General features: G+C 45.4%; 2 protein-coding genes across 2 annotated transcripts in view; both read left to right on the top strand.

Moving 5' to 3' along the window:
- The window catches only part of PSMD1 (proteasome 26S subunit, non-ATPase 1), a 70120-nt gene extending 52953 nt beyond the window's left edge, over nucleotides 1-17167 (top strand). The window contains exons 19-25 of the mRNA XM_064666128.1: nucleotides 2931-3033; nucleotides 8177-8346; nucleotides 9973-10065; nucleotides 11051-11143; nucleotides 13995-14141; nucleotides 15973-16127; nucleotides 16948-17167. Of these exons, the coding sequence (XP_064522198.1) occupies nucleotides 2931-3033; nucleotides 8177-8346; nucleotides 9973-10065; nucleotides 11051-11143; nucleotides 13995-14141; nucleotides 15973-16119 (753 nt within the window). The 3' untranslated portion in view covers nucleotides 16120-16127; nucleotides 16948-17167. The remainder of the gene's footprint in view (nucleotides 1-2930; nucleotides 3034-8176; nucleotides 8347-9972; nucleotides 10066-11050; nucleotides 11144-13994; nucleotides 14142-15972; nucleotides 16128-16947) is intronic.
- Nucleotides 17168-24192: 7025 nt separating this feature from the next.
- ARMC9 (armadillo repeat containing 9) overlaps nucleotides 24193-24687 on the top strand; it is a 67479-nt gene continuing 66984 nt past the window's right edge. Inside the window, exon 1 of the mRNA XM_064666121.1 lies at nucleotides 24193-24272. The gene's annotated coding sequence lies outside the window, so the exon portion shown is untranslated. The remainder of the gene's footprint in view (nucleotides 24273-24687) is intronic.

The following is a 24687-nucleotide window of genomic DNA, read 5'->3' as shown; positions in this document are numbered from 1 at the left end:
CAGGAATAGTTTCACACATTGCTTCTGTGTTTCAGTGTAATCAGTCCCAAATAACACCTGAAGGCTTTGGATCACCTGGTGTGCATGTGGCTGTCTTTGACACTGCATGAGGCTCCATTCCAGGCTGCAAATGCAAACTAAGATATTTTTCCAGTGTACAGGAGGTCAGGCGTAGGAACCAAACCATTTATATTGAACATGTAAACCTCAGTGTAAACTTTTATAAATAAAAATCAGGAGAGCGTGAAAATGCATAAATGGAGTGAAGCAAGAGCAGAGTTTGGTCTGCATATCCAGAATAAATCCTGCATTGTGTGTGAAATATCTCTCTGCCACACATCTGTCTGTGTGCCTGCCCTGAAAATGTACATTGCTCCTTTTTTTAGTTTTAATAATTTCAAGGAAATTTAAGTCACTTCCTTTTAAGGACAGGAAGTAGTAACTAAAAACTTTTTAATGCAAAAGGGAATTAATGAATAGAGAACTAATATTAGCACACAAATTGTTGGATTTACTTATACTGAAAAATGGAAATAGCTGCTTTTTTCCCCTGCCAGTTCTAATAAATGCATCCTGCTCTGCCAGAGAAGTGTTGTTTTGTTCAACTTCGCTGCTCCTATTTGAAAGTGGCTGGTTACTCTGGAGCTTCATGGTGGTGAGATTGTCCTTTGGTATGAAACAAATAAAGTAATTTTAATGCAGTCATATTTAGCAGGCTATGACTTGCTTTTATGAATATCAGTGTCTTCTGCTGTCACAAAGTGGCTTAAATCTAAGGTTGGATGCCATCAGTGTGGAAGGAGTTGAGGTGACAAGTCGTACAACTGGATTAGTGCCTGAAAGAGTGAAGTCAGGAAAAATGTCAACCAGAGAGTGTCTGTTCCTTTAGGATACCTGTGTTTTAAGTGATGTGATGATTTAACCTGCACTGAGAAATGCAAAAAACACTCAGTCTTAATCTGCCTCTGTCTTCTTTCCATCCCGTATATTGAGCATAATCTCTTAAAAGTCTGGTCTCAACTTCTTGCTACCTCTGGGCAAAAATTCACACGTGAAATGTGGTGACATTCATTGCTATCATTACCTCAGCTGCAGGATTACCTCATGGCTCTGATGTGCTTTTACTGGGAATCTGATCTTGTGCCATGCTGAGAAACCCTGGCAGTTTGATTTGTCCCCTCAGACAGCTCTTCATTCACTTTTAATATTTTATTATTTTTTTTTACCTTGATGAATTTTGGTTTAATAAAATGTTACTCCCAGCACAGTTCTCATGTCACTGACTCAGTTGTATGAATGGATGTTTTTTCACAGGTGTGAAAACTTTCTGTAAAGCACTTTGAGATTCCCCAGTGCACCCCAAGACAGGCCATGTGTGATAGGAGGGATGCCTGGACACTGCTCCTGGTGCTCTGTGCTGCCCACCCTTGGCACAGCTCTGGAACTCACAGTGTCCTGCAAGGATGGGGACTGGCAGTTTGCTGGGTGCTGTCCTGAGTGTCATAGTCAGTGTTAAAGCCTCTTTTACAGGTACAGTTAGGCACTGGGAGCATCAGAGGCTGTGCAAAAGCACCTTCTTAGTGGTGGTGTTGAAGCCTGGCCTCTTTGCCTGCAGCAGACAATGTGTTTCACAGATGGAAGGAAGGACCTTTCTTCAGGCGTTCATCACTGAGCAAAGGTCACTGGTGTCCCTGGAGAGCACAAGCTCTTTGGATGTGAAAAGTGTCTGCAGGTTGTCTGGTAGTAGGGTTTTATATTTGGAAACTTTAACTACATTTGCAATACAAGGAACTGGTCAGTCTCTCTCTACTGCCATGAGGTATGAGTTTATCCTCTCCTCTGCAGCTGCAGAGGTAGGTAGAGGACTTTGAATAGCGCAACAGAGTGGACCAGTAGTGAGGAGAAGCTTGTTCAAGATATCTTGGAAGGGCACCTTTTGAAAATACCTCCTTTGCTTTTGAGTATGTCAAGTGAAGGCTTAGTACATAAACAGAAAAAAAAAATGAAAATGAAACATCACATGAGTATCTGGATTAAAATTAATTTAAGGAAGAGGTATAAAAAATTCTTCCAGACATGCTGTGAATGGAATGCAGCTTCCCAGGCTTTGGCTGGATTGCAGATTGGGATTTTCAGGTCTGCTTTTTCAGCTATATAAATTATACTTGAGCTATATTGCTGCTCCACTGCATATAATAAAAGACAAGTTATTAATTTACAGTAAAACTTTAGACATTGCTGAATATGATACTCTTCTCTCTCTTCAACCCTTAGTGAACCAGTGACAGATGAAGCTGTTCAAGGCAATGATGATAATATAAGCGAAGGTTTAGCAGTTTCCCTTACTAATGTGCACTTAAGATACTGTGGTGAACATAACCATGGCATAAACTGTTACTTTTTTATATGTTTTCATTAATGGTTTTCACTTAAGAGGTAGGAGTGCAGCAGCAAATTGCTGATGATGCATCATAGGGGCATTATCGATACAGCAGAAATATTGTAAAGGAAAAATTGAATAAGTTTGAGGTTTTCAGCAGTAGGAATTGGAGGCAATTTATTAAAGTGCAGTGTCACTCACCTAAGAACATACAGTAGTTCTTGCTACAAACTCATCGATTGGTCTTTTATTCCAGTGTCACTTCAGGGATTTTCAGGGTGTTCCTGTAAGGCCTACAGAATGTGGTTTGGAAATGAATGTCCATTCTGACTATTTTAAAATCACTATATGGGTATCTTCAAGTGGGGAAAATCTCTGTCATTAATTATTAGTGGAATGACTGCTAATACCAGTGACTAAAGCTATTGAAAACATAAATGTCATCGTAGGATGCAGAAATGCAGGATGCTTCCATTAAAGATGGAATATTTGACTTGTGCAGTCAGTTTTATAATCTCTCTTTTTTTTCCTTTTTATCATTTTTATCCAGGTCAGCCAGTTCAGACAGCTCTATTCCAAAGTGATCAACGATAAGCATGATGACGTTATGGCAAAGTTTGGAGCAATCCTGGCACAAGGCATTTTGGATGCAGGTAATTCCCCAAACATTTAAAGCTGTCAACATTTCTTAAACTTGTTTAGCTGCAATTGCTGTAATAGCAAATTTCATTTGGGAGATGAGGTGTTGGATTTATGCCTGTTATGTAATAGTAGCAAGAAATCTCAAATTTCAAGTTATTTTAGCTAGCTGAAGAAATAAACTCTGTTTTGTAGTTTCTGTCAGGAGAGACTCAGCCCAGTCATTGGGGCAGAATTCATGTCCAGAAATCTGGAAAAATACAATACTTTTTGTCTAAGTGTGTTTTGTCACCCTGTATGTTAATTTATTATAGCATGATAGATTGCTTCTTTATTTTTCTCATTAAGCACCTACTCCAGAAATTTGGAAATCATGTGGTATCCAGCCCTCGTATTTTGCTTTTTCTGTTAAATTTTACATAACCAGTTTAAAATATATATAAAAGTTTTTTATGTATATGTTTTTAATAACTAAGTTTTGCTACTTTCACGAATGCTAAAGAGGTGTTGTACAAAGGAAGCACAGTTAACTGCGTCAGTGTTACGCCAGAAGACCCAGTTATTTCACAGCATCCTACTACCTTCTTCTAGCAAAGGGAACATAATTTTCTAGTGAAAGAAACATCATTTTCTAGCGAAGAAAACATTATGTTAATGACTAAATGGTGAGTCAGAAATAGGATTCTCTAAAGGCATCAGCATTTCACAAGAGCTGAGTTGCAGGGCCAATTAAGGAAGGTTTCTGTAAGGAACAAGGACAGGCAATTTTTCGAAGTTTTCCTTCTGATGGAGTTAGGACTTGTACAATGCTGTGTCTGTCAACAGCACCCCTTTTCCAGGTTTCCAAATGCAGTTTCTCCCACCTGGTCCCTTGTGCTGTGGCCTTCTCTTGCCTCCTTATCCCCTGTGATAGGCAGAAATAAGCTGGTTTTTCCTGTACTCTGAGATCAGGGTTACTACTGAAGTCACATAACCAAGAGAATCTTAGAATTTGTCTCTGGTGTGGCTTGGGCACAGCACCCTGTGGTGTGTGTATGAAATTGCTGCATCTCCAGGCTGGGTGGTGGGGGGAGAAAGACTTAGGGCTGCCTGCACCTGTCTGCGTGGAGGCATGGTTAAAAAGTGTTCCTGGTGGGCATGTGGCAGTCAGGCCTAGTCATCACGGGTGACTAGGGCTGCTTAGGGAGGAAAGTAATAGGAACCACCTTCTTGATCTTTTTTTGCCTCCTGAGTACCCCTTCCGGAGCTCAGACTGAGCAACGTTCTTGGCACAACACTGCTAGAATAATTTTGGTCATTCCCATACTCATACTCTGTTGCTGGGAAGCCAGAGCCCAGCTGGCTCTGAGATTTTTTTCTCAGCAGTACAGACCTGCTTTGAATTCTGACCTCTAAGAATTCATAAAATCATAAAAATGCAACTAAAACCTGATTTGCTTCCTGTGGCATTCATGTATTGTATAATGACTTGGAAACCAGAAACATCCAATTCTAATAAACTACATGTGAATTTATGCCAACTTTACCCTCTTTATTTCTTGCTGAGTGGCTGGGGGAAGGCTGTAAACTCCCTTTCTTAACCTATTGACACTTTCATTAGAGCCTCCTGAAAGAACAAATTCTTTTTATCTTTCCTATAGAACTGCAAGTGCTTATCTGGAACAATGAGTTATAGAATTTAATTATCACTGCCAGGAAGAAAAGGTTCTTTGTGTTATCTACCATAGTTGGGGCAATTGAGTTTAGGGTTTTTGTTGGGTCTTTTTTTGTGAGGGGAGGAGAAAAGCGTAATTCTCTTCCAACAACGGGCTTTGATTAGAAGTGCAAGATTTCCAGTGCATAACTGGGAAATGATGCACTGGAGGTGGGATTTTTGCTCTGGCAATGATGCAGCCATTAGACTGGTGGTTTAATGGAAGGAGCAGGGTACCTTGGAAACACTGAAGTGGAAATGAAGAATTTGGCAATTGTCTAATTGATAGGCCGCAGCAGCTGTATTTTTACTTTAATAAAATAAGAAAAAATAGATGCTTTAAATTTAACTTAGGGTTTGGGGTTTTTTTTCCCCAAAACCCTCTGAACTTTTATAATGCTCCCCTTCATGGTACAAACATGTTCTCTTTTTCCAGGTTTTCTGTTCTTTGCAAACTTATTATGCTTTATATTCTGAAGTGTGAGCTATAAAGGGGATGTACTGATCTAATCAGATGTCAGCATTTTACTTGCTTGAAAACTATTTTACCCTCTGGAGTCTTGGCATCTTTGGTTCTTAATGCCACATTTCTCAATCAGTGAGAAGAATGAAAGAGCAGCAGTCCTGTGTGGAAAAAAACAGTCCTGTCCTATCAGAAAAATCCTTTTCTTGATATTTAGGGAAGGTTTGGGTGGTCAATACAGTGGTTTGAGGACAGAAAGCAGCACTGGGCAGTACAGACTGAAGACAAAAAAGCTGTTGACAGCCTGATGGTGAATGTAATGGATTCCCCACAGTTTGGAGATATTTTTAATTAGTGATGAAAAAGAAAGTGTCATTCAAATTACAGAGGAAAGAGTTGCTTATCTCTTCATTGCCATCTCTTCAAAGAAGCATCTCACATGATGTTTTCTATTTTGGATGTTAAAGACTTTAGTACAAAAAATAAACATGCAGTCTGCTCTCCCATGTCTTGAATTCGGTGTTACTGTTTCCCGCCTTTCTCCTGCCTGTCCCTGTTCATGAACTCTCCATGTAAAGTTGGGACTAACTCTGTGGTAGTTAAGAAAAAAGACATTATCCTGTGCTCATGTTTTTGTCCATTATATTAGAGCTACTTTGTGTCTCAGTGCCCATGTGAATCAGGTCACTGGCACATGCTGAAATCAACTCTGCTGGGGTTTTGATGGTTTGTCCTGTGAGATTTTGACATTCCAGTGCTGCTGTTCCCAGTCCAAGTTGTCTTCACTCATTACATAGATGAAGTGGATTATAAGGCTTTGCTGATAGAGAAAGAAACAGTATGATGCTGCTTGAAAATGGGATGCTGCCTAGGCCAGGGTTGGAAACTAGTTTCCAAAGTCTACAAAGCATCTTTATTTAATGACTGTTTTGCTGGTGTGTTGTCCTGGGCTACACTGCCCTAGTTTGAGCAAGTTCACCAAAGTATATAAACCATCAGTGTCTGTTTGCTGCACTCCCCCTCTGGTTAACTGACATTCAGCTTGGGCCAGCAAACCCTCAGAGCCTTCAGAACAGCCACTTGAATTCCAGCAAACCTTGCCACATTGGCAGTGTGAATTCTGGGAGATGGACCTTACAGTACTGCCCCAGGATCCCTGAATTTTTTTCTTTTGTGTTTTTTGAAATTTTTTTTCCAGACGTCATGTCACAGCTTTCATTCAGCTGAATGTCTGGAACATGTTCCCTTCCAGGCTGTCAGGGCTGCTGTTTAATCATGAAGATAAATCACAATTGTGCAGTATTATGTCTCCCCACCTTTCCTGCTCCCTGCAAAACTCCAGGAATGAGGGTGGGCTGTTTGTGGGTATAAGACAGCAGAAAGAAGTAGCATGACAGCATCTTTTGAATATGAAATCTGTTACTCATTCAGGAAATTCCAGAGATTGGATAAAGGTTAGAATTCTGAAGATTAAAGTGCAAAAGTTTGATAAAGTCCAGTTAAGCTCCTTGTGCAACGTTCACTGGGCTGCTTGATGCAGAATATCTGCAGATATTCGGGGCCTGGCCTGTATACAGTGATGCAGTAAAGAAAAGTTCAATGTGAAGATGGGGGAGGAGACCAGAAATTTGAGTGTGCAGTGCTTGACATATTTAAAGGTAGCACAAGACCTCAGGCAGTCCTTCCATGGTTCTGTGGCAAATTCAGGTGAAAGGGCAAGAGATTGGTGTCAGAGAAAATAATAAGAAGCAGAGCAGACTTAGCAGTAGTAAAAGACCATGTAATTGTCTTTCTCCAAAGAGGCAGCGGGAAGTTCTCATGTCAAACAGCAGGAGATCTATTGCTAAGCAAGGAGATAGGATGTATGCAGAGTATCCTACAGTAGGGCATAAAAATCCTCCATCTTCCAGTGCTTCTCCTGGGACTAATGCTGACAGATACTCAAGATGAGATTACTGCTTGAGTCAGGGCTTTCATTAGTTTTGGCAGCAAGAAAATAATTTTGTTTTTCTTTAAAACTCAGGCAGTTCCATTGCTGCCTGGCCCTACTGAGGTGGCTGTTTGTGTGAGACAGGAGAATGCTACTCCAGTTTGGGATTTTCAGCTACAAAGTGCCTTGAGTTTGCGATGAGTGGGTGTTTGTATTTTAACGAAGTTAACCTCCCTGCACCTGGTCTTGTCAGCGGTAATGGACTTGCCTGGTGCCCTCTTCAACTCAATTCACTGCGTTCATCAGAGGACAGAAGATCAGATTAACACTTTCTCACTCTGTCTGCAAGCCCAATCTTTCAATTTGGTTTCTAGCTGGATGTTTCTGCACTACATCAACATATGGAGTTGTTTTGGTCTCTGCTTTGCAAGTACAAATCTAAGACTTTGTTGTCTGGCAGAGATGTAATTTTGCTGCAAAGACTGCAGGAGCTTGTCTCTGTGCAGCTTAGATTGATAACCTCTAGAAGCAACTTCTGAAGTTGCTGCTGTTTACATTTTTTTCTACTGAGATGGTGTAGGATAAAAACCTCGGCATATTTCTTCTGAATAACTGATAGTTCAAAGAGGCAGCCACAGAAAGAAAAGTTTCTGTGTGCACTGCTTTATATGCAGTGTCCTCGTGAGCATTGCCTTGGGGATCTTCTATATGCTGTGTTTTAGAACTGCATATGGCAAAGGTTTGCCTTTTTCTCCCCCTCTCTTTGCCTTCTGCGTTATACTTCTGTTTAACCTGTATCCTGGTAAAATGAGTGTGGAAGGGCTATATTCACTGATGATATTTGGGTACTGTAGAGCAGTTTGGTCCTTACACTGCACATCTGTTTCACTGAGTAAGCTGAGCTCGCAGTAAGGGAGGGAGGTGTGTTCCAGGGGAGAAAACTGGCAGCGCTGTGGCCTGGACTGTGCTGTGCAGCCCCTTCACAGCAGCTGTTTGAGATGCATTGCTCAGGTGTCTCTGGAGTACCCAGGAGTGCATTCATTAACTTCCTCCATTTATGATTCCTTACAGGGGGCCATAACGTAACTATCTCACTGCAGTCGAGGACAGGACATACTCACATGCCTTCGGTGGTGGGGGTTCTGGTCTTCACCCAGTTTTGGTTCTGGTTTCCTCTGTCACACTTCTTGTCACTGGCTTTCACCCCAACATGTGTCATTGGCCTTAACAAGGATCTTAAGGTACGTAACGAGCAGTGATAGCTGCGTGGAAGGCTTGAGTGGTCTGCACGGCTTGTGCATGGATTTATTGGTTTTCTTTGCCTGTTTCCAGCTTGTTTGTGCCAGAAAAGGTTCTAACTGGAAGAAGTCTGAAAAGCAGGCTTAAATTGCAGAGCTGGTGGTGGAAATAGGGACAAGAAAAATGTGGAAAGCAGACTTGGAACACTTTACTTCAAAATAGCTTAAAAAGAAAGGAACTTTATTGAGTACATGTGGGGAGAGACCGCCCCATTATCACTCTTGAAGGTCAGGGTTATTTTTTCAAAAAGCGTGTTGCCCCCCTGGCCTCCCAAATAAAGGATGTGATGTTCTCCCCTAGGAAAGCTAGCAGTGGGAAAAGAGGATTTGTTTGGATTCCTTGGGGAGTAAACATTAAACCGAGCAGTCAGCACTGTGCTTTACTTATGCATCTGTTCTTCCAGCCGATCAGCTGTGGTATGGCCCCTGTAAGCTGTGTACCATGCTGGGTCTCCTGTGCTGGAGAACTGAGGTCATAACTTCCACAAAAAGCTTCTGGATGTGGCACTGCAGGGGTGTGCAGATCCCTCCCATCATTGCCTTATTCTGGGATGCACAGAGCATGCATAGGGCTGGCTGCTCCCAGAGTCCCTCTTGGCCTCAGCCAGCTGGCTGGATTGCAGCCCCTGGACCAAAGCCTTAGGGCTCTAAGTTGCTTTTCTTCACCTGTCTCGGACTGAGCATCAAGTCCATGTACACACAGCACAGAATTCTCACTCTGTTTGAAGACAGAGGTTTGCACTAATTTTTTTTTCCCCTCTGCCCTGAAAACTTTACAGGGGTTGCATTGCTGCTTGTCTCTGTCCCTTCCTAGTGGTGATTGGCTCAGCACCTTTTTGCCTGCTCGGCTGTACTGCCATTTTGACTCCCTCTCCTCATCCCTTAGTTCCCAGGCAGCATACCAAAGCTAGCAACGAGCTGGCTGTATGTTATGGGCTGCACCACACCCACCTTGCTTCCTCAGAGCAGTCCTGGTTCTATTGTTGCTCCATGATATGTCATGAGAGACGAGAGTTGAGATACTGCAGAAATTAAATCAATTTAAGAATTTGGATTGGCTGTCAAAAGATGCTTTCTGCCCTTGCTTCAGTAGCCAAGAGTAAGAGAATATGTGACACTGGTAGCTCACCCCTAAATGTGCTTTGGCAAGAGGGGAATGTCAGGCAGTGCTTGGTTTGCCCTTGCGTGCACTGACAGAGCAGATCTTCACTTAAATCTTAAACCAATTTTGTGTTAATACACACAGACCCAGCAACAACATCAAAACCACAAAACCTTCGAAACAATGAAAACAAAGCATGGTGTGAATAGCATGGAGGGTATGGAGAGGGCTAGGAGAGCTTGCCAGAGTCGAATTATAGAATAATTAAATAACATTGTTCTAGTTGAACTGTTGCCACTGATAACAGTTTCTCAGCTTCCGGAGGGGGAAAAGGGGAAGCTTGTATTCTTTAGAGAATCTGTGTTTGTCTCTGCTGGAAGGAAAATGAAGCTAAAGTAATTATTCTGCTGTGGATTTTTTTCCCTGTCTTCCTTGCTTCTAACATGTTTTTAAACTCTTTGTCTTAGATGCCAAAAGTCCAGTACAAGTCCAACTGTAAGCCGTCCACATTTGCCTACCCCCCACCTCTTGAGGTACCAAAGGAAAAGGAGAAAGAAAAGGTATTTGGGCTGGCTTTCTGTCTTGCAAAGACTAACCCCTTCTCCCTCCTAGTATAAACATTGACTTTGGTGGTACTAACAGGGCAAAGGAAAAATTGGCAGGCGCTGTAGTCTCTGAAGGAGAATTCTAGGTAATTTTTCCTGCTGTGCCTGGGACTGTTGCTGATTGTGGCATACAAATGCTGTGCTACTAAATTGCTGGAACCTCCCTTTTCTGAAGTGGTCAAGCCAGAAGCATTGATTAAAAAAACTGCTTTCCATGCCCTACTGGCTTGTATGTGTGTGTCAGTGTTGTGCAGCATCTGGCACAGCAGGGCCCTTGTCTGTGACTTGGGCTCCAAAGTGCTGCTGCAGTACAGCTGTTGAGAATATTGGGTGGGACACTTCTCAAATAGTCTGTTATCAAAGGGGTGGTGGGCCCATGTGCTAGAATAATAGCTGTCAGGTCCATGGACTGCAAAAAGGTTAAGTGTGGAACTGAGAATATCGAGGAAGAGATGAAACCTGTGGGATGACAAGCGGGACAATAGTGGAAGCAATTTGTCTGCTGGTGCAGGATGGTAAAAGCTGTTGAACAAACCATGGCAGCAGACAGAGCAACCCTTAGGAGCAATGGCAGCAGTGGAGACCTCAGGCACGTCATGCTGATGAATGACACGGTGTGAAAACTGTAAAACATTTTAGCAGAATTGAATGCTGGGCAGGACAGAATTCCAAGCCACCAAAGAACCCAGAAACTAAGTCTGTTGAAAGGCAAAGCTCACTGGTCACAGATGCTTTTCTTGCCTTTCTCTTTTGGCTCTTCCCTGGTCAAAAGGTAACATGTGCCAAGAGCCCACATTTAGCCTCGCTAGCAGCATGACAAACACTGCTGCTCCTTGTCCCTCTCAGAAGGTTACTGCCATTTGTTCCCCGGCGTGGGGAGCTGAAGCTCAGTGTACAGTGCTGTGGTCACACTGAATGCCTCCTCTGTTGCCATATCCAGGTTTCCACTGCTGTGCTGTCCATCACTGCAAAAGCCAAGAAGAAGGAAAAGGAAAAGGAGAAAGAGAAGAAGGAAGAGGAAAAGATGGAAGTGGTGGGTGGAAACATTGAAACTTAAATGTCTTCTTCCCCCCCCATAAATGTGGAAGGTGTGTCATGAAAGCTGGCACCCCCATCACCTGTGCTAGTTCTGAGCAAAGCACTGACACACATTGCAGTGTTCTGCAGACACTGGTCAGCACCTTTGCTCTGTGTATGTGTGTGTGTGCACTGTTAAAAGCAAGAGGTGCTATTGCTTGTGAATCCATTACTTCCGAGAAATAAATCTTCCTCAGTATTAAGTAACTGACTTCCTTAAAGGCAGAAGCTTGTTTTGACGAATTTATGTGCCTTTAACAGCATGAACCTTGTGAGTATTATTTCATTGCTTACTGTTTCTAGACCCAGGGGAATTTTATCTCTTATCTGTGTACTTTTCTTATTAATGTAGAATAGACTTAGTAATTTCATGCCCTTGGTAGCTCTGACCTTTTAAAAAGAGGTCAGTGTTGCAACAGTTGCTTTGTGGTGTCTAATTCAGCTGAGAACACTGAAGAGTTTAAGCTTTCTGGGTTTCTACATGCTTAACCTCTTATTCTGAAATGTTCACCTTTTTGGCAGCAGTCTCTTATGTGCTTTGCGCATTTATCAAAATGCCAAACATTTATCCACACACAGCTCAGAACCAGCTGAGATTTGAGTACAGGATCCATATGTTGCTCAGTAGTCATGGTGATTCCTTTAGTCCTCTGATGATTTCTTTCAGCTCATAGACCTGACAGTGGAACTTGTCATTCTCATCTGTGAGTAATGTGTCATCCTGGAGCAAGCTGAATAATGGACAAATGAATGCATGGTGGTTGCTGTAGTTTGGAAAACATATGGCAGCTAAAATTCTTGCTGTACTGACAAAAGACCCCTTCTTTTGTGTTCTGGTAACAGATGCAAATATTCCAGGAACAACTATAAGTTGAAAATGCATTATAGACTCATAGAATTGTTTAGGTTGGAAAGACCTCTAAGATCATCGAGTCTAGCTGTTACCCCAGCAATGCCAAGCTCACCACTAAACCATGTCCCCAAGTGCCACATCTGCATCTTTTAAATACCTCCAGGGATGGTGACTTCACCATTCCACCAGGCAGCCTGTTCAAGTGCTTGACAACCTTTTTGGTGAAGAAGTTTTTTCTAATACCCAATCCAACCTTCCCCTGGCACAACTTAAGGCCATTTCCTCTTGTCCAGATCTTTCTGCAGCCTTCCTACCCTCCAGCACATGAACATGCCCACTTAACTTGGTGTTGCCTGCAAACTTGTTGGGGATGCGCTTGATCCCCTCATCCAGATAATCGATAAAGATATTAAACCAGACTGGCCCCAGTACTGAGCCCTGGAGAACACCACTGTGACCAGCTGACAACTGGATGTAGCTCCATTCCCCAGCACTCTCTGGGCCCAGCCATGCAGCCAGTTTTCTACCCAGTGAACATTGGACCTGGCCAAGCCATGAGCAGACAGTTTTTCATGGAGAATGCTGTGGGAAACCTTTACTAAAGCTGACAAGCTCAGTACAAATCTTTCTGATTCCACTTTAACATTTGTGTGAGAAAAGCAGCGTGGTCATAGAATTTTTGGCCTCTTTAGCTTAAGAAAACCCACTCATGTGGCATAAGAACAAAGGTGTATGTATAAAATAACCTTCCTAGACCTACATAAATGTGGCCATGTTGTAGGCACCAAACCCTATTCAGTTGGCCCAGAAAATTAATCATCTCATGCGTGCAAGGTAGAATCTCTGGGCTTTTTGCTCTTTTATCAAGTTTCCTTGTCACCAAATGTTATCTTTTCTTTGAATTATTCTTAGAATTCTGTGTACTAAGTAAAACGTGCTGAACAAATGCATGTTTCTTCTAAAATTTCTACAACCTACAGTTAAGTGCAGGTGTGGAGAGGAAGTAATATATTAGAAGGGATTCACATATTGTGTCTGTGTACGTGTCCAGATGTGTGAAAAATTTTCTTGGCTGAATCAAGCGGAAAAACAAGGATAGTAAAAAGGGAGCTTGCTGCCACCTGCTGTGTTTGAATGTTTTGCCATTGTCCTAATGTTTTAGAGGTGTCATTGCTTTCCTGTTTTTCTCTTATACCTGTTACATGACTAGTAATCCATAGCTTCCAGGGGATCTGCACAGCAATGAGCAGCCACTGTGCCCAAGAAAGTCCTGTCTGCTATTACAGGGCGTGCTGTGCATTCAGTGATGTTCCTGATCATTCCCTATTGGTTGTTCCCATCTTTTCTGTGGTCTTTTTTGTTTGCAACTCAGATGTTCCTGAGCAAGAGGGAAAACATGACCCATGTTCTTAAGTATGTAAAGGATGCTGGTTTTTTTCCTTCTGAGCTTTTGCCTCTAGCTGCTGAGTCATTGGTAAAGGAGGGCTGCACTGCAGTTCCCTAGGGAGTCACTGAGGTCAAGTCATTTTGGGTGAGCTGCTATGAAATGTAAGTGACAGCTCTATAGCTGGGAAAATACAAGGGTAGCTTTGGCAATTTTTATGTGCTCAGTAATGATATGAAGGACTCTTCAGTTGTGACAGAAAGTGGTGAGTGAGTTTACAAAAAAAGTCTGAGAAAAGGAAGGCAGTGGTAAACAGTTCCTCTGCCAACCTCTCACTGACCTTGCTTTTGTCTGCAGTTGGGAGTGAAGCACTGCCTTGTTGAGAGCACTAAGACCCACTCTGGCATTGCCTGTGCCAGCATATAATAAGTGTTAGTATGTTCCTCAGCAGAAGAATGGTTTCTCACCACACTTTGGAATAGCTGCCTGGTTGTTCCTTACCCTCCTGAGCTATGAAAGGGTTAGAGGTTACTGCCAAAATCATGCTGATGTTCTCCTCCCCTTCCCCAGGATGAGACTGAAAAGAAGGATGAAAAAGAAAAGAAAAAAGAGCCTGAACCCAATTTTCAGCTTTTGGACAACCCAGCCAGAGTCATGCCTGCTCAGCTCAAAGTTCTCACTATGACAGAGAGCTGCCGGTATCAGCCTTTCAAACCAGTAAGTGTCACCTTCCCAGTCCGTGTGCTTGACAGAGCACTCCCAGTGCTGGGCTTGTGCATGAGGACCCAGAGGTTCTCTGTGTACAGGAGAACACCACTCACAGCTGGTTAGCACTGGAATGTGTTGCAGATATTTGCAGCTTTGCTGTTGTCATTTGCTTTTTAATGTCCCTCTCTCCAAATGATCACGTGCAGTTCTAGCTGGGGGAAAGCCAGAGCTGCTGCAAACCTTTTCACCATGCTAGTGCTGCTTTATTTTTCTTTCATCTTGTCAAATGCTGCAACGTGGAAACCAGTCAACATGGAAACTTTGTGTATTAATGACATTGCTGGAAACATAAAGACTGAGCCATGATCTTTACAACTAGATTGAGAAGTTGTAGAGGTTCATTATCAAAGCAGTGAAATATATTAGGGCTTGTGCTGGAGCTTTATTATCCTGCAGTGTGATTTATACCTAAACGGAGGGTTGTTTTCATTGAACAGATTTCCTATTCAGTTACATCTGGCCTTAGAGAAGTGCCTTCAGCTCATGTTAACATAGAGAAGAGAGAGCATGTAAGATGGAGAATGAAAAAGGTCTTTTAGCACTAAGCCCAAGGGGTAACTAACTTTTCTGTGAGATGCTCAGATACATTGCAAAGCTGATAAGCTCGCTCATGAACTCTAAATCTCCTCAGTCAAATTCTTCTGCCCTTTATTTTTGTTCAAGAAATAACACCCACCCTTGACTTAGCCCTTTTGCAGGATTATGCATGGGGAAATGGTGTTCCGAAGAAGTAATATTTTTTCCCAGGAAAACAGTGATATTTTTAATAAATTGATTTCCTGGAATTCCATCAGCACATTGGAATTCTCTGTGCGCCATCCCCTTCCGAAATGTCTTCTTTAGGAAAGCTGTGGAGGGGTTTTTTAGTCTCTACCCTTTAAAATGTGGAGGTGACCCAATCGCTGTTTGGATTGGAAGGATCTGCTGTGCATTCCAGTAAGTGTCCACTCACTGAAATGTGAATGTACACAGTTGTTTGCTTCAGTTTCAAAAGAAGCAGAGTCCTCAGTGGGGGAGTGCAGTTTCCTGCCTTAAAGTCCCATAAACAAGTTTTGAAGAGAACAGAACAGTGCAGTTTTTGCTGGGATTAGGGTGTGTAACCAAGGAGGCTCTTGGAATGGAGCTGTTCTGGACCTTTGCTCTGCTTTGGGGAATGCCAGAGTAAAAGGCCTCTTTGAAATGCTGTTTATGGCCTGTGTGGCCAAAGCCCTGATCCCAGCCAGGCGTGACACAGCACTGCCTTTTCGCACCTTGTGTTCCAGTCCTGGAGGCACACAGATTTGCTTCAGCCTGCCAAGGTGTTTGGTTGTGATCTTTGTAATTAATTCCCCTTTGGTTTTGCGAGGTTCTGCTAATAGGATTCCTCGTTTGGTGGAAGCTGGTGATCAGATTAGTCTCTGTTTCACAGAGCCTCCTGGGAGGCAGGCACACAGAGAGGCTTCACTAAGCTCTGTTAACCTGAAAAGAGGAGCCTTTTAAAGCAATTGCAGTTCAATTAGTTTTCATGTGGAAAGCCCCAGACTGGGACTGGGATAAAGGTGTGAATCCAGGTGCCACTTTCTATCAAACCAAGACCTAGATGGTGGAAGGTAGCCTGGATAGACTCTCTGTTCCATCTCCTTATCAGGCAGAGATCCAGGTGAGTGTCAGATGCTTCACTCTCTGAAACTCATTCCTGCTGAGGCATCTCATATGGCCTAGGATAGACTCTGTGGCCAGAAACACTCCACCATGAGGAAGAAACAAGCAGCTCTAAATGCTCATTGCACTTGTCTTGCAGCTTTCCATTGGAGGTATCATAATTCTGAAGGACACCAGTGAGGATATGGAGGAGCTGGTCGAACCTGTCGCAGCTCATGGTCCGAAGATCGAGGAAGAGGAGCAGGAACCTGAACCACCAGAGCCCTTTGAGTACATTGATGATTAAGACGTGAGGTACAGTGTAGTGTGCAGAGTCACCTTTATTAATCCCAAGGAAGAAAAAGCCTCTTTGGATCAACTGAAGCAGTTATCAGCACCCAGCACTCTTGTTTTAGCTCTTTGACGGCTTCTGTGTCAGATTCTGAAACACTCTCTGTCCCAATTCCAAGAGTTTGGTAGCAATTAAAGAGAAGTCCACAAGTCCACTCTTCTGGGTCAGGCCTGACCCAGTTGTACTGGATATGGTCTCTAATCTGGCAGGCTTGGCTACTCTTGAGTGGAGTCTGGCTGGGCAGAATTAGAGCAGCTCATGGAGTCACAGGCAACAGCTGAGCTGGGACTAGTCAGGTCCTGAAAGATGGCCCTAGAGAAGCAAGTAGTTTATGTAACAAAGCTGTCATCTACTTGACCTCAGGATTGGTCAAAAGAGAACTACTGCTCTGCTTTCTGGGGTTGTCTTGTCTTCCCAGCAGTTCTTAGCAGAATTTGAAGACACTCCAGTCATGGGCTCCGTGGTGCTGTCTGAGCCCAACATAACGATACTGATAGATCTGCTCCAGGCAATGAGTTCTCAGGTTCCTTGGTTAAAGTGCCTGAACTGATGTACAAGTTTCTCACTGAGAGGCTTTATTTCCAAATATGGGCTGGCATGTCCAAGGGCTCCCACGAGCAAAGATTATCCCCTTGAATTGGTGGAAGGGCAGGAAAACAAACTGCTTGCTAAAAACTATAAATGTCACATCAGTGACAGGCTTGGATGAGTGTGTGGAGCCAACCACAAGAAGCCTTAGTTAAATACATTTAATTTTCTGGTTTCTCTTTCTCCCTCCTCCAGGGTCATGTCCTCTAAAGAAGACACTATACTTGATATCAGAAAGACAGACATGAAGACCTTCCTATCAAGATCTGCTGTTCAGTGCATGCAACCCCAATCTGTGCTGAGCTAAAGCTGATAGTCCGTGTTTTATGGCTGAAGAACAGATATATGCTATTTAGCGTACTCTTTCACAAAACCTTGTTTTCAAATAAATATATTAAAAACTCTTGACAGAAAACTTGCTACTTAAAAAAAAAAAAGGAAAAAAAAAAAGGAAGCCTAACAACCCTTTTTCCGCTCACCCCAAAGGTTAAAAACTAGACTCAAGTTGTGCATCTTGCTCCATCAAAGCTTGACTGACTGCTCTGCTGTGGAGTCGTCAGGATCTGTGCACAGCCTGCTTTCTGTAGCTCTTGTTTAGGCTGAGCAAGGTTACAAGGTCTGCCTGGCCCAGCCATAGCAGTGGTGCTACAGAGAGGTCAGGTCTCCACTTGCCAGCAGCTGCACAGAGGAGGTCTGTTTCCATAGTACCTCCATGATGCTGGTCTTCCCCCTTGCTCATCCCTGGTATTCATGTGACGGTGTAGGGCTGACAGAAGGCTCTGGGTGTTAATGATGGGGAAACTGGGGCATGTTTCTCCTTGTTTCACAGAATCCCCTTTTTGTGTGTGTGCTTTCCCTGCTTTCACCAAATATGGGCGAAATAGCTGGTATGAGCAGGCAGCTGGTTACACTAGATGGGGTGAAGCCAGACATAAGTTGTCACACTTATGTGCATCATTAGCCAAGGGGGAATTTTAGTCAGGGATATGGAACAAGGAGCAGTCAGAAGGAAGTAATGGTGCTCCACTGTTCACTGTCCAACCGGCCCTTCACCTGTTGGGCTGTAACACTTCAAAGGGTGTGAGAACACCACACCAGAGATTGCAGCCCTGGTCTGCTCTCAGCCAGACACTGGACAAAGCTCCATTGTTCTCCTCCCCACTCCCCATTCCTCCTGGAATGAGATTTTTATTGTATGTGTGTGGGGACTATTTTGCTCCATGTGAACATACCACAATCTCATGTGCATTGGTAATAATAGAAGACAAATCTTGCATATAGGGCCTGGGAGCTTTTCCAGCAGATGGTTTATTTTGGTGAATGTTACTATAGCAATAGGATAGTCTGCCTTGGTTCTCTGCAAACCTAAGGAATAGAGCAGAGGTATAGGACTGAAAGCCAATTTTGAGTCCTAGGCTGCAGCCAGAAGTCCCTCTAGTTGAAATGTCTCTGTAAGGGGGTGGTCATAGCTTGTAGTTCTCAGAGTGATCCAGATCTGTTCTGCCATGGAGCAGAGCCAAGAATGAACCTGAAATGGCTACAGTGTTCCTGTCAGTAAAACTGGAAACAAAGAGGGAATTGCTACTCCAATTCCACGGTATTTCAAAGCAAGACCTGCTGTTGTGGTGCAAGAAACAGAAGCTGGACAAATGTACATCATCCAGCTCTTCTGGTGCTGTAATCCCTTCCCTTTGAATGGACACCTGTATCCCTTACATGTTCTGCTGATGCCAGCCAGTGTGGTGCTTTTCAGGTAATTTGTTAGTAATGCCTTGTGTCATAAAATACTGTAGAGAGGGAAGGACACTGGGAGGAGAAAAAACTCCAGTCATTCAGCAACCTGCCAGATTGGCCAGATACTGCTGGGAGATTTTTAGAGTCCAAGTAGAAATGCTGGGAATAGCCAGCTCAGAAAGACCTAAAGTCCTGTACTGGTGCCTTGGCTAAGCTGTGAACAGTCTTCTGCTTTTCACAGGACTTTTTCCCGAGTTTTTCTTATAGTAACAGATGTTTCAAGGTAACCAGTATATTCTTGGCACTTGCTACAGATTGTCAGTGTGTCTGTGGAAATCTGTAAGTGCAGAGCAGTTCCCACTGAGCCATGTACTGCCTGGGGCACCATGGAGGACTCTTGATTCTTGTGCTAAATGATTCTCTTGTGCCTGTAAAATCCCTCCTGCCACTGGCACCGATGTGTCCCCAGAGCTCCCTTGGCAGAAGCAAATGTAAAAACCTCAGATAGCCCCAAGCTGATTGCTGAGCTGCTGCTCTGGGGCCACGTGGTGAGGTTAAACACAGACAGATTTTTAGAGGAGATTTTAGTGACTGTGGAAGAAAAAGGCCATGTGTTCGAGGCTGTGGACTCCAGAAGGGAACTGGGAATTGGCCTGTCCACACTTCTACACCTCTGCCACTCGACATATTTTTTCTCCGCTGTGTAAAGGCATGTGGGGACTGTCTGGTTTAGGACTTAGACCACTCATAGGAAAGCATCTACTGTTTTGGCTTTCCCCCACATCTGGTCTGTGTTTTCCTGTTTGGAAGAATGTCCTGAACAGGAATTGAGGGGATGGGGGAGAAAAGCTGGAGGAACATTGACAGAGCTGATGGCTGGTTAAAGAGGGAAGCCAGTGGTTTAGAAGTGTGGAGGAGGAGAGGTGACGGCCATACCACAACTCTGAGTTGCTGTGAGCCAGGGAGCGGGAAGGGGCAGCTGGGTGGGATGGTGCTTGAGGGAAGACACTGCTTCCTCTGGACCATGAGGAGTGTTCTCTAGCAAGTGCAAGCTGACCCTTTGCCAGAGGTCTGATGGCTGAGAAGTAGCTCCTCTCTTGATTGGAGGATGCACAGTAAGTGGCTTCCAGGGTTTTGGCCAGTTTGCACCTCTCTGGTGAGAAGGCTGTATATGTGATGAACAGTTCCTTGGTTGCTTGTGCATTTGGTATCAGTAGATGTGGTTTCCCTTTGGGCATTTCCCCAGCTGAGCTCTGCAATCGGAGCCTGCTCCACTGCAGAGCACCCAGGTCCTTCCCAGCTTCCCCCACAGCGAGCAGCCCCTCACCCATGTGTGCTTATGCTCCCTGTAAGTACGTAAAAGATAAACCTCTTCCACCCACACCACAGCTAAGGAAGATGCTGGTCCTGTGCCTCAGTGAAACATGTCTAGCTCAGGCTGGTTTTGCTCAGGGGCACTGCTTAAGAGACTCCAGACAGCTCAAGGACAAGAGATCCTCCTATGGGGTGCTTTTGAGGGCTTGTGCTATGAAACAACATGTCTTGACTGCAGAATGATCTCATACATGTGATTTTTTTTTTCCTAATCTCTACCTAGTTCTTCAGTTTACTAATCAGGCTGCTGAGGATGCTGCTGTGTGACCACTTGAGGTGTCATGTGGCACCTGAATGAGGTGCTGAGCTTTGCTCAATTGCCAGAGTGTCACTTGGGAAATTTGGAAATGGCCAACCTGTGATGTTGCAAAAAAAACATGTGAAGAGGCAATATAGCCCCAGGAGAGTTCAAATAAACCTGTAGGCAAAGTCTGGAAATGTTCTGGAGATACAGCAGGAAACTTCTAGAATGATTAGAAAAACATCAAGGGAATGGTCAGGAAACTTCCAGAAATCTTCTGGAAAGGTGCTTGAAAACCTCTGAGAAGACTCTGGAAAGCTGTGGGATCCTGCCCCCATGCTAAGGCGTCTGACCAGTTTCCCTGGAGAAAGTACTCAGTGCTTTAAATACCTTCATTTGTGACTCATTAGCACTGATTTCTGAGGAAGTGCTGCTCTCCTGGGCCTGTCTGGGGATGCTGCTGAGGGACCCACCCTGGTTGTTTGCCAGGGGCTAATTGGGCCCTGATGCTCGTGGGTTTGTCAGAGGGAGAGGCCGAGCTGGCAGGAAGCATGCTTCTGTCCCTCCTGACTAATGGGCTTCAACCCCCTTAACCCTGGTGAGAAATAAATCAGTTCTAAAGCACGCTGCTTCTGACAGATCCCAGAGTCCCTCCAGGCGGTCCTAGATATCCTTAGCTTCTCCTTTCCACTCGTTAACTCGGTGCAAGCCCCCTGCTTGGCACCATGCTGGGTACCAAAGTGGGGGTGGAGATATTGGAAGTAAAGCTCCCAAGGCAAGGGGTCTTCAAGGAGGTGGCCAACAACCCCCTGGCATTGCTACTCAACCCTGGCAGGCACTCAGTAGGTCTTGTCCTCTCACCTCTCCCCATGACAGCAGTGCTGCCCTCCCTATCTCTCCCCTCCCTTCCAGGGCCATGCAAAGCTCTTCCTCCTCACCATTCAGCACGAAATTTGGGCGCCACTGATAATGCTGATGACATTGGCCATTTATCTCCCTGCATCCTGGCGGCTGGAGCCTCCTCCACCCTCACCCCTGCCATGTGCCAACCCGCCCCGAGCTCTTCCCTTGCTTGCTGCCCTCAGTGTTGATGAGGGGTTGGGTTTTCAGCCCAGTTCCAGGCCCCCCTTGACCCTGCAGGAGTGGCAGGATGGGAGATTTGAGGAGTGCAGACGTTGCAGGATTGTGCAAGGCTTGTGGTATTTGCTTGCAACCTCTGATGGGATCAATGGGCACCCAAGGGTGCCAATCTTTCCCCAGGATGGTTTCACATAGAAGTAAGAGTCTTTGCTCTTGCTCCCTCAGTGAAGATAACTGGTTTGGCAGACCTGGTTCACTGCATTTCTCCAGCTGGTGGGATTAGGCTGGCCCATGCTCTGTGCTTTTGGAGGAGATGCTGCTCCAGCTGCTGGGACTGGCTTGACTTGGCCTCTGAAATCCTGCTCTGTGTGGGCAAATGTTCCAGCTGGCAGCAGCCCAGGTCTGGAGTTTTGTTTTGAGGTCTGTACTCCAGTTCCTGGCATTGGCTACACAGGTAAAACTCTGGGTTTTGCTCAGAAAAAAAATACTGTGCAGATACTCAGGTGAGTCATTGGTGTCTCTGCCAGCAATGGGGGAAATCAGTGTTACCCAGGTATTGCAGAGGGGTGACTCAAGGCAGATTCTCTTTCTCCCCAAGCCCTTTGGAGATAGCTAGTCAAAGGTCCTGCAGACCATAACCCCAGACATCCCAACCCTGTGCACTTGGTCTGATGGGCCCTGCTGCCTGATACCATGTCCAAGTGTGTGGTTAAGCAACATGTGTGTCTGGGGTTTTTCTTTGTGTTTGCAAAGCATGAGCAGAAAATGGACAGTGGAGGGTCTGTACTTTAAGGGTCCAAGCGAAGCAGGTCCTGGTGAGCAGGGCAGGATGCTTGGGGGGGCACCCTGGGGCTCACTGCCTTGGTGCAGGCCTGGCCAAGGGGAAGGGCAGTTGTTTGGTGGCAACAGCATCCCCGTCCAAGGGTATAAATAGCGGCTCTGGTGACCCAGGGAAGAATAGCTGCATGGGTGAGGTTAATTGTCAGCAGAAATTATGGAGACATTGTTCCTCCCAAGATAACCTGCAAGGGATGAAGTGTGGAGCAAATTTTTCCCCTTCAGAGTGGAGGAAAAAGACCTGAAATATTTGTGCCTTGTCTTTGTTCTCAGCTTTAGGCTGGCTTTCCCATTTAATTGTTTTTCTCCATTCCGTGTCAATGAGAACTAAGATGGATTAACTTTTTGTTTCTCCACCATGTCCTCCTAAAGGAGGAGCTGAGATAGCTCCTGCAGGGCTGGACAAATTCTCTGTTTACTTTAACTTCACACTGAAATCTTTTTTATTTTTAGCTTAAGCCTGAAACCTGGTGCTGAAAATAATTAGCTGGAAGCATCTGCACTGGACAGCAGAGTTCATGGGCTTGTTCGCAGATGAAACTTGCTGCTTGCTGTTCTTGTGGGCCTTGAGGTTTTTCGATTTGTGCCTGCATGATTGGGCAGGTGGCAGTTGGGCTGTGTCACTGGCATGGGACAGGTGGCCATTGGCCTGTGCTGGTGGCAGCACCAACACTGTGTCAATGCGATGAGGACAGTGAGGTTTATTGGGAATGGGGATGTTTCTCCTGATGATGAAGCTCTCTGTCCTGCTGTTTCTGTGCACCCAGTTTCCAGACTATTTTTTCCACCTTATTGTTTTTTAATGGAGCATCTCTAGCTCTTTCCTTCTCCCAGCTCCCTGCCATTTTTGGCTGGACAAGCTTACTGTTACTGCAAGCCAGCCCTCTCACACATTGGTATTTGCCTTGGCTGGGGGCTTAATGACTCGTGTTTGGTGAGGACATGCCAGAAAGCCCGGGTGGGGCTGGGGCACTGAGCTGCTGTCATCACACATGGAGACATCCCAGCTCCACAAAAGCAGTCCATCTCTCCTAGTTGTCAGCTCCATTTCTGTAAGGATCCCTGAAATGCAATCTCTGCCACAGCTGGAAAGGTACCACAGGCTGATCTATTGGGATGGAGGAGCAGAGAAAATGCTGGAGGACTCCTTTCTTCCTCCAGCCTGGGCTGGGCTTTGGCTAACCCACACCAGGGTGGTGGCAACAGCAAGAAGGTTTTGTGGAGGTTGGAGAAAGAATGTGCCAGGGTGATTTTTTTTTTCCTGTCCTTTAAATATTGTTTTTGATTGCATAAGGAGAAGATTGTCCTTACATCATGAGCCAAGGAAAGCTGTGCCCTGAACTGCATGCACCCAAGCTGGTGTTGGCAAGTTAAGATTTGGCTGGGAAATGGTCTTGGTGGAGAGCAGTGTCTCTGAGCTGGTTGGTGAGATTAGCTTTTGGGACCTGTGAGGTCATCAGGCATCAAAATCCGGGGGGGGGGGGGGGCAGATGGAAATCTCTGCGTTCAGTTTCGGCAGTTGCCTTCAGGAGCCTGGATAAAGGGAGATGGATGGGGCTGTGCTGTGTCTGGGTGTGGAAAACAAGGCTGCACAAAGTGATGCTGAAACCCTGGGCAGGATGTTGCTGGCCATAAAACATTTCACTGTGTCGAGCAAATACTTTCTAGGAACCCAGCGTTAATGGCAAGAGGTTCATTAACACCACTGTTAATTGAAGAAGGGACAAAGCCTCGATAAGGGGCTTGGCCAATCCTCCTGTTTGCTCTGGTGAGGCTTCCATGAGGTAACGACCCACGGGGCTGGTCCTGGCATCCCTCATCTCGGCTGTGCCAGGGCTATGGATCAGGCTCCTCACGCCGTGCTCGGTGTCAGCAAAGCTCTGCCCTGGTTGCCCAGCATCTTTTTCAAACGAGCCTCCTAAGCTGGGAGGTTTCAAACGAAATTTCCAAATTAGAAAGCTCCTGGCCCGCTCAAGGTGCGAAGGGGATCCAAACGCATTTGTTAAGGCCGCGAATAATTTTTTTTTAAAAATGAAGCTGCCCCCAAACTCCGTGGAAGTTCCACGGGACAGCGGGAACCTCCTCAAGGCGTCAGCGGCACCGCCGTCCGCCAGGGGGCGCCGCCCATGGGGGCGGGACCCTCCTTCGTCACGTTATGCGCGCCTTCCCGGGCTACAATTGGCTGAGAGGGGTCACGTGCGCGGGAGGGGGCGCGGCGCGGAGAGAGGCCGCGGTTGCCGGGGAGACACGGACGGTGAGGGAGGGGGGAATGGCACACGGGGGATGGGGATTGGGACGGGGGGAGTGGGACAGGGGAGAGTGGGACAGTGGGAATGCGGGACAAGTGGGAATGGGATTGGGATGGGAATTGGGACGGGATTGGGGCAGGGGGAATGTGGGACAGGTGGGATTGGGACGGGGGAGTGGGAATGGGATTGGGACAGCGAGGATGGGGATTGGTACAGGGCGAACTGGCATGGGTGGTTTGGGACAGGGGGAGTGGAAGAGGTGGGATTGGGACACGGGAGACTGGGACAGTGGGAATGTGGGACAGGTGGAATTGGGGCAGGGGGTATTGGGACGGGGGAGATGTGGGACAGGTGGGATTGGGACAGGAGAGATGTGGGGCAGGGGGGCAAGGGGGATGTGGCCAGGTGAGGTGGGGTGTG

This window comes from Pseudopipra pipra, chromosome 10 (assembly GCF_036250125.1).
Source record: "Pseudopipra pipra isolate bDixPip1 chromosome 10, bDixPip1.hap1, whole genome shotgun sequence".
In the NCBI taxonomy this organism is placed as follows: domain Eukaryota; kingdom Metazoa; phylum Chordata; class Aves; order Passeriformes; family Pipridae; genus Pseudopipra; species Pseudopipra pipra.
This window is presented reverse-complemented; position numbering and strand designations above follow the sequence as displayed.